Source organism: Triticum urartu, chromosome 4 (assembly GCF_003073215.2).
Source record: "Triticum urartu cultivar G1812 chromosome 4, Tu2.1, whole genome shotgun sequence".
NCBI classification, from domain to species: Eukaryota; Viridiplantae; Streptophyta; class Magnoliopsida; order Poales; family Poaceae; genus Triticum; species Triticum urartu.
Genome location: NC_053025.1, coordinates 346,161,223 through 346,170,692, shown reverse-complemented (window position 1 = coordinate 346,170,692; position 9,470 = coordinate 346,161,223). Strand labels below are relative to the sequence as shown.

Here is a 9,470-nt window from a genome sequence, read left to right as displayed (position 1 = left end):
TTTTCCAAACACCATAGGCCACATATGCCTTCATTACGAAGTTCATCTGTGAGCTAAATGTGGTCAGAGAAACACATACAGGAAGTGCACCAGGTGTTCCAATTGTCGAACGGCGCTACCCAAGAGCTCCCCCAAATGGGCACACAAAAATCCATGTAGATGCGAAGGTGAGATCAACCAGAGGGGGTTCGACAGCGGCAGTTTGTCGGGACAATGCAGGTAATTTCCTTGGGAGCTCAGCATTGGTTATTCCATGTGTTGAAGACCCAACCACTGGAAGCAATTGCATGTCGGGAAGGTTTAACATTGGCGCAGGATCTCAATCTGCAGAACTTCATTATATCCTCCGACTCGAAGCAAGTAATCACTGATATCGCAAAAGGGAACCGAGGAAGGAATGGTGCTATAGTTAGTGAGATTAAATCTTTAGCAGGTCTTTTCAATCGTAATTACATTTTCGAAGGTCGTGCTATCCATCATGAAGCACATAATTTAGTCAAGCATTCTCTTACTCTAGGTCTAGGTCGTCACGTTTGGTTTGCCCAACCCCACGATCTTGAATTATCCCACTCGTTGTGGCTTTTGATGAATAAATTGGCTTTACCCCTCACAAAAAAAGGTAACTCAAAGCTGTTCTCTAAAAAAAACAAAAAGAAAAAACTCAAAGCTAACTAACAGTAAATGAGCTAGAAAACCGGGAGGGCCCAACGACAACTAATCCGAAGGCCCGGAGTTTGGTCAGCACCCGCGACGAATTCCGCAAGGAGAGAACGCGAAATATAGATCCGCCGTGAAGGCCCAACGGCGGCTCACCGAAACCGGGGGCCGCCGCCGGCGCTCGCACCCGAAGCCCCCACTCCGCACGGGCAGTCCAGGCAGAGATGGTGGCGATCTCGATGTACCGCGGCAACCTCCACCGGGGCGGGGACGACGCCGCGCGCCGCTGGCCGGTGCCCCCACCCACGCTCTCCGCGTCCCAGTTCCGCCGCCTCCTCCACCGCCGGTCCCTCGCCGTCTCCCGCCTCGCCGGGGCTCCCCGGCCCAACTCCCCCAACTTCCGCCCGGACGACGGCGCCGCGGGGCCCGTGGCCGTGGGGGAGGCGCCGGAGGTGGACGGGGGTCAGCAGCAGCATCAGGCCGAGCGGCAGGAGGAGGAGGGGCATGATGTGCAGATGCAGCAGCAGCAGCAGCAGGGGGAGGAAGAGGGGCAGGGTGTGCAGGATCAACAGGGGGAGGGAGATGGCCAAGACGAGCAGCAGCAAGGAGATGAGGAGGAGCAGGAGGAGGGGGCGGTGGAGGATGTGGAAATGGACGATGCGGGGGAGGTGGTCGCCGGAGATGCTGATGCCGGCGGCAATGGTGACCCTGAAGAAGGGCAAGGCGAAAGCGAAGGCTTCGACCCCAACTCGGAGGTGAGGCCCGTAGTAATTCATGGCTCCTGATAGCTTCCTGTTGATCTATGTGGAACTTTAGCTGCCATCCTGCTAACAATGGCCTTCATTTGGGGACTCATGTAGATTTTTTGAGATTAGATTCATGTCATTGGTGGATGCCTATTTGTGAAGCCCCGACAGTAGATTTTTGGAATTGCTACTCGTCATGGTATTGTGATGGTTCTTTTCTATCTTAGAATCTAGACTTTTAGCATATTGTTGGAAGTAGGATGAGATTCCTAGGTTGTCTCTTCCGTTTCTGGGTTGGAATAAGCCAATAAGTAAGGATAACTAATGATGCTTTTGAGTTTTACTCCTACTCAACAATTAAGCTTCTTAGCTACACTGGACAACAGTCAGCTCTTTCCTGAGAATACAATATATTACTGGTTGCTGCTGAACAACAGTTTAATACTCCCTCCGCCCCAAAATAAGTGTCTTAACTTTGTACTAGCTCTAGTACGAAGTTATACTAAACTTTAGACACTTATTTTGGGACGGAGGGAGTAGTTTTTCACGGTGATTTTGCTGAGTGCTCTCTGATTCCTGAATAGAATTGATTAACCGCACATACTGCTCTTGTTTGCAAGCTAACTGCCTATGCTTGGAAGCTTCGTGCATTATGCTTGGGAGCACCAAATATGTGCTTGTTCTCTTTTTCATCTAGACCTCTGAGCCCTATTTCTGTTTTAGGTGGGTCAACCTGATGGAGTTGAAGAAAGGAAGAGAGAGTTGACTGACAAGCTGGATACCTTAAGTAAGAAAAAGCATGATCTTGTGCAGATGCTGAAGCAGGTAATTTTCTCATTGTTTTGACTGCCGCTTGTGGTTCAGAACAAGTTGCTATGTTCTTCATCCCCTGTTACGTTCCTGTCTGCGTAAGTAACTGAACCTTGAACGCCATGTGATATTCGGTGGTTGACAACTTCAGGTGGTAATGTGTGTGGCTTTGACTGTTTTCATCGTTACTCGAATAGCCACTTGAAATACACTGGTTCGAATGAGTTTTTCTTCTATTTGAAATATACGAATCAAAAAATTGTAAACTTGCTATCCCATCTGAATGCGAAACTGATTAAATAAATAATAAATTCATAGCTTAAACATGCACCGTTTTCTAATGAAGTACTTCAACAAATTTGAATTATACAAAGTTCGTTGGACAGGAAGAGTTCTGCAAAGTAATTGGAGTTGCTTATATATGTTAACTGACATAAGAACCGGGTGGAATTTGTATCAGACTTTCAAATTCCGCAAGTTATAGTATCACATTGCCACATATGCAATGTAACCTTGTTTTATGCATAGAGTTATACAATAAGTACAAATGTATTGGTGGCCGCATGCTCTATTTTTCTCGAACAATTATCTGCGGTGATCACTACTAGTCAGTGTACTAAGGAAGATTGATTTTGGCTGTTTGAACAGATTTTAAATGCCGAAGAAGAAATCAGAACACGTAGCATGCAGGCTTCGCTGCGTGCTGCCATGCCTCAGCCGCCAGAAAACACAGCTGATGGAAGTGTTCCTAGGCAGGTGCCGAGAATGACCGTTGATGTCAATTTCAGCGAGTTTGCTGGGGAGTCAGATGCTGGTTCCAACCAGGGCACTCCTGGGCGCCCCTTGCATCATGTCCACAGTATTTCTCCTTCAACAGCCTCCTTTGCTAGGTCTCCATTCGGTTCTCGCAACCACAACCCTGTAAGTTTTCGCAATGGCCATGTTTCAAGCTCAAATCTATATTTTGCTATTGGATGCTTTAATGAATCAACGTAAGTTGCTAGCGAAAATGAGTCTCTACATTAGTAATTTCATTTCAGCAATAAATCCTGATTTTCTTAAAGTTCTCAGGCTTCAGAATGTTGTTACATGTTTTGGATTTCCCTTTTGTATTTATCATTTTGGTGGAATTAAGTGTTTCTAGAATATGAATGATCGCTGTGATCGAACCGTGTGCTTGTCCATTTTGAGCTGTTATCTTACAGGGCAACACTCCAAGAAGTCCAGCACCTTTCTCTACAGCAAGCCCATCTCGCTTCGCAGGTACCGAGCATCAAGGACACCACCCCTCGGCATCATTACCAGCAGGCAACTTTGTAGCATCGTCGCCTTCCCCTGCTGCATCCGGTGGCTCTTCCTCTGTATTCAGGGACTATCGCCCGCCCAGTTCAACATAATTCCACAAAACCCGAATGAAGGCCAATGTACATGAGTCACCCTGAATAGTTTGAATGCTCTTTGTGCTCCTCCTTGCATTGTTACTTTATTGACAATATTATCAGATTGCGAAGAGCAACTCAGGGAGAACAAGGTCATGTTGAAGTATCATTTTGTATATCTGTGCCAGTGCTGCTAAAAGGGAGTCATGTTCTCTTCTCCGTGAGCCGAGGTCGAAATCTGATATCACTCTAATTATTAAAACTAGAATACTTGCTACCCTAATCTGACAATGTAACATAGGTTAGATATATTCAGCATCACTGAAGGTTGTTCATGGCAGAAAGGATAAGCTGAAACTGAAAGCCTGAAAGCTTATATCATATAGTTCTGTGTTTAGTTTCTGAGCACAACAATGTATTCCTGCTGTCTTTCATAGAGGGGGCACGCAAAGAGGAAACTTGGGTGGAGACTTCCAAAGCTCCAACAAAATGATGATGCGGACCACTTGAGAAGTGTTATTGTATTGAAGCGTGGAGCACACAGCATCATCGGTTCGGACTAAATAACCAATACAAATCTTTCTTAAGATCGCGCGTCTCTCGAACAAATGTAGAGCTCAGACAGCAGCACAGAGTACTCGTAGACATACACCGTGTGTTACAATCAACAAATGGGAGTGTAGTGCTTCAATTCCTTTAGGGCGCAGAAGGCTGTAAGCTACAGAGAGCAGGCAGCATGCATTAGTCCAAATGGACAGAAATTAACTGAATCACCAAAAGGTACTCCCTCCGTAAGGAAATATAAGAGCGTTTAGATCACTCTTATATTTCTTTACAGAGGGAGTACACATAACAAGAGCAACAATGTAAAAATCTTACTCTATGTAACTGTAATAAAAGTGTAAAGCATTAACATAAGGGTGTAAAAAGCCAACAATCAACAGCTCTCCTGGGCCATTGCCACATTCTTAGTTTGTTCCAGAGGTATTTTCCAAATTTGTCGGCGTGACCTTGGGCTATTATCGGCTCGCTATCCTGCACTTGCCGTGTTCAATGCCTAACATCTAGGTGATGGTCTGAAATCTCTCACCAGCAACAAGACATGATTTGTAGTATAAATTATGATTCATTCGGACCAGGTTTTGGATAATAACTGATATCCAAAACTCGTTATTTGTCCAGAAGAGGGAATGTCCAGTTTTATGCTTGTTATTTTGAGGTAACAGTATCAGAAGGCATGCTACCTAAACTGAACTTGCAAGGCCCTATATTAGGGGTATCAGATCAAGAATGCATAATGACGAGACTTCCAAGAGGAAACGGAGTCCAGCAAATCTGCAAGGTTCTCTGTAGTTTTGAAGCAGCAAAAACAAAACATATGCCTCTGAAATATTTTTTTGCTCAATTTAAAAATGTTTCTTCAGTCACAGCAATAGATCCATAGCTACATGCATACCCCCAGACTACATGTGCCGCACAGAAGACGATCCATGGAAATCAAAATGTATGAACAGGGATGATTGGAACAGCTACATGGTTGTACTAAAGGGTGCGGGAAAAGAGAGTAAAATTCTGCATTTACCTCGTGTGATGCTGCCACAAAATTAGACCTTCTGCATCCCCTAAAATTGGGCAAAGAAGTCCTGCAAGGTTCATAACAATATTTAGAAACAGGAAGTTAATGCAGCAGACAGCTAGAGCATTGAAACTCTGGTGCCATGATAAAGACATATTTCTGATTACATCTTTGATGTACAAGTATAACCAACCGCATTATCTACAAGCCATGTGCAATATTTTTGAAATAAAATTAGTGCAGACAAGTCAAAGTCAGGAAATAATATCATAAAGAGTGTAGCTATTTTCACACCATTTAGATCTTTCATCCTAATAATCAAATGATATATCTGGTCAAAGAGAAGTGCATACATTGACCAACCTCAAATTTAACTTTGGCCGAAGAGGGTAAATAGCAAAATAATCATCTAGTATATGGTTGCTATTACAGCGGCATTTCTCAATACCATCGCAAATATCATCTAGTTGGAGACATTTCACTCCCATATATCCCTGGCCCTACAAGCTATCCTCATATTCGAATGGTGCTTTTCAGTCTATACACATCTTTGAGATTGTATACAAAACTAATTATCTATCAGTAGTATTAGCCAGTAACACCATTGAGGATACACAGTTCAAGAATGGCACAACGACACAAACAGAAGACTGACATGAATGTCAACTTGCTTATTGCACTCCATTGATATCTCTAGCAGCAATCCCCCTTGCTTACTGGTTCTGCACTTCCGTTTTTCCCCTTTTCAAGTAAATTTGTAACACATCTCAATATAGAATATATCATGTTTATGACCACTCTAGAAAAGTTGCACATGATGCAATCACATATGATAACCTGCAATTAATTATGTCCCTATCTTTCGTTTTCCATGTAAAATTTGAACACGCGAGGCCTATCAGCTTGTTTTCCAATCAGCAATATGCAGTACCTCAGAAATGTACAGTTAGTCAAAGCCAACTACCACTGGAATAAGCCTCTAGAAAGAACACAAGTCGCCCACGAAACTAAAGAGTAACATTAACCAAGCATCCCTGGGCCCTACAACCTATCTCATATTCAAGTGGTGTTTTCCAGTTTACACATCATTAAGATGGTACAAAGCCAATTTTCTATTAGTAATATTAAGCAGTAACACCATTGAAGATACACAGTTCAAAAATGGCACTGACATGAATGTCAACCTGCTTATTGCACTTCATTGGCATCTCTAGCAGCAATCAACCTTGCTTACTGGTTTTGTATCACTGTATGTTTTTTCCTTTTCAAGTAAATGTGTAACACATCTCTCAATATAGGATATCCAGTTTATGACCACTCCAGAAAAGTTGCACAGGATGCAAACACATATGCTAATCTGCAATTAAATATGTCCCATCTTTCGTTTTCCATGTAAAACTTGAACACATGAGGCAACTATCAGCTTGTTTCCCGAACAGCAATACACAATGCCTCAGAAATGTACAGTTAGTCAAAGCCAACTACCACTGGAGTGAGCCTCTAGAAAGAACACAAGTCAGCCCACGAAACTAAGAGTGCTACAATAAACTGATAGGTCAATTTACCCAAACACACATGCTAATCTGCAATTAATTATGTTATCAGCTTGTTAGTCAAATCCAACTACCACACGAGAGTAAGCCTCTAGAAATGTACAGTCACTCAGAACCAACTACCACTCTAGAAAACATGCACAGGATGCAACCACACATGCTAATCTGCTATTAATTATGTCCCATCTATCGTTTTCCATGTAAAATCCGAACACAGGAGGCGACTGTCAGCCTCTTTTTCCTTCAGCAATACGCAGTACCTCAGAAATGTACATCTAGTCAAAGCCAACTACCACTGGAGTAAGCCTCTAGAAAGATCACAAGTCGCCCACGAAACTAAGAGAGTGCTACTAAGATGAATCGACAGCTTAATTTATGATCTAATAATCGGGGCTAAAATTACCAACAAAGCTAGTATCCATCCAGTAGACCAAAATTCAGTAACCCGTGGAATTCAATCAAACAGCTCAACGGAGCAGAGGGGCGGAGTGCATCAGACCTGGAACCAAGCGGCGGCGGCGGCGAGCGCGGAGGAGAGGCGGCACCGCCTCCGCCTCTTGCCGGCCTCGCAGGCGTGGACGGACTGGAAGTCGGCGGCGGGCAGCTTGCGGGTGATCCAGCCGATGTCGAGGTAGACGAAGCGCGGGGGCGGGGGCAGGTCGACCTTGACGCGGACGACGCTGAACCAGACGAGGAAGCGGCGGACCTGCACGCCCTCCAGCTGGGTGAGGGAGCCGTAGCGGAGCACGCCCGTGACGCGGGGCTCGAAGTAGGTGAGGTACTCGAAGTGGACGTAGCAGGGGCCCGCGAGGTCGACGGCGAGGCTGCCGTTGCCGGCGAGCGAGAAGGCGGTGACGTTGGCGGGGAAGACGCCCGGGGGGAGGCCGAAGAGCGGGAGGAGCTCGTAGATGGTCTTGTTCCTCCCCGGCGCGGGAGTCGGGGTCGGGGTCGGGGTCGGGGGCTCGGCCGGCGCCGCCGCCGCCGCCGCGCCGGCGAGGAGGAGGAGGAGGGGGAGGAGGAGGGAGATGGGCGGCATCGGGGGAGGGGGGAGGGAGAGGAAAACTCAGAAATACTGCGTTTATTTTTCGTCTCTCTCTCGAAGAGTCCGGATGGGTTTGGGTTTTATGGCCTTTGGTCAACTTGGTTGGGTTTGCTTTTCGAATTGTGGTTCTCCAATCCAAGCCGTGAAATGGCTTCAAGCAACGAAATTGGAGGCTCGGATCCGCTGGGGGATATACACCGTTTCTGCTTAAACAACGGGGGAAAGATGCTTTAGACCCTAACCATCCTTCTCCGTTCCATATTAATTGTCCTAGATGTACTTCGGTGCTACATACATCCGTTTGAGCGACAAGTAATATGGAATGGAAAGAGTAGATTATAGCGACACACAACAATGTAGATTTTTTAGCATATGCACCCTCGCCTCGCTATCCTAGCCACTCAATGTTGCTTTTAAGATCTGCGCTACACAACCAACTTACTATATGTCAATTTCTTTTTTTTGCTTCTCACATATAAAACATGTTTTGTACTTCAAATTTTGCAGCACAACAAAGCTTTCTACCTAAAAATGTGGGATAAAACTTTCAGATTTTTTGATCCAACATCTCTCTCAAATAATAAAAGGACTATTGCTTCTGGTCGTCCGCCATTAAAATTATTCTCATAGTTACAAAATATTACCCACTATGCCACCTATAAGTTAAGAAAACGATTCGTTTTTCAAAAACACGCCAGGTTCGGTTCAGATACGCTGATACACTTATATGAAGTGAGCACAGAAGCAGCGCAGTGGCTAAGGGCATCTCCAGCCGCGCCTTCAGGAAGGCCTTCCTAGGTGTTTTTTTTTGCGCCGGCGCCGAAAAATCGGTTCAGTCGCATCCCCAGGAGTCCGATTTTCGCCGGCTTGGGCCGAAAACAGCGTCGGCGGAACCAGGCCGAACCCGGCGCGCTGGGGGGCGCCCGGGGCGCCGGGGCAAACTGTTTTGGCGCGAAACAGCCGCAGACCCGCCGCGTCAGCGACTCTATCCTCTTCTCGCCCCTTCGTCGTCCTCATCATCTCGTTTCCCGCGGCGAATCAATGCCAAAGCTGTCGCGCTGCCGCGCCGGTCAGCCTGCGCCATTGATGCCTCACGGGCGGCGCAGTGAAGACCGGATGACGCGCGTCCCTCGCCCTCCCTCACCCGCCACGCGTACTCACGGCGGCTCGCGCACGGGCGGCGCCTCGGCCTATATAAGACGCACCCCAGCGCACTCGGCGACTCGCACTCTCTCGCCGTCGTCGTTCCTCCCTCTCCTCTCTCTCGCCGTCGTCGTTCCTCCCTCTCCTCTCTCTCGCCGTCGTCGTTCCTCCCTCTCCTCTCTCTCGCCGTCCTCGTTCCTCCCTCTCCTCTCTCTCGCCGTCTCCAGCACCCATGGCCGAGCGCTTCCCAGGCGACGACGCGGCGGTGAACGGCTTCGGTCGACGCCATCTTCACGAGAGCGAGGCTCGCCTCCTTTTCGAGGCCGAGTATCCGGTCCCGCCGGACATGCGGGTGCCTGGGGCGTGGAGGATCAGCGCCGGTGGCGTGCCGGTGCCCCCGATACCCACCAGCGCGGCGCGGCGTGCGGAGATCGCACGCATCTGCTCGTCCCTGCCGCGTGCGACGAGGGAGGGGCCACGGTACATCCCGATAGCCCGGTCTAGGTGCCCTACTTCCGCCGCCGTCACGCCGAGCAGCTCGAGGCCACCAACGGCGTCGAGCCC

At 47.4% G+C, this 9,470-nt stretch overlaps 2 protein-coding genes across 3 annotated transcripts; one reads left to right on the top strand and one right to left on the bottom strand.

The window, feature by feature from the left end:
- Positions 1-723: 723 nt before the first annotated feature.
- On the top strand, positions 724-3,811 carry LOC125551640 (histone H3.v1-like). The gene is made up of 4 exons (XM_048714910.1): positions 724-1,412; positions 2,127-2,228; positions 2,862-3,134; positions 3,419-3,811. Exons 1-4 carry the CDS (start codon positions 882-884, stop codon positions 3,608-3,610), a joined length of 1,098 nt encoding a protein of 365 aa, XP_048570867.1. The 5' UTR covers positions 724-881; the 3' UTR covers positions 3,611-3,811.
- A 133-nt stretch (positions 3,812-3,944) lies between these two features.
- On the bottom strand, positions 3,945-7,780 carry LOC125551641. 2 transcript variants are annotated; one of them, XM_048714912.1, is made up of 3 exons: positions 7,221-7,780; positions 5,175-5,235; positions 3,945-4,303 (listed from the first exon to the last, which is right to left on the bottom strand). In XM_048714912.1, exons 1-2 carry the CDS (start codon positions 7,755-7,757, stop codon positions 5,215-5,217), a joined length of 558 nt encoding a protein of 185 aa, XP_048570869.1. In that variant the 5' UTR covers positions 7,758-7,780; the 3' UTR covers positions 3,945-4,303; positions 5,175-5,214. The 2 variants fall into 2 exon arrangements, with proteins under 2 accessions (XP_048570869.1, XP_048570868.1); XM_048714911.1 differs by having other exon boundaries at positions 3,945-4,310; positions 7,221-7,774.
- Between the last annotated feature and the right edge of the window lie 1,690 nt (positions 7,781-9,470).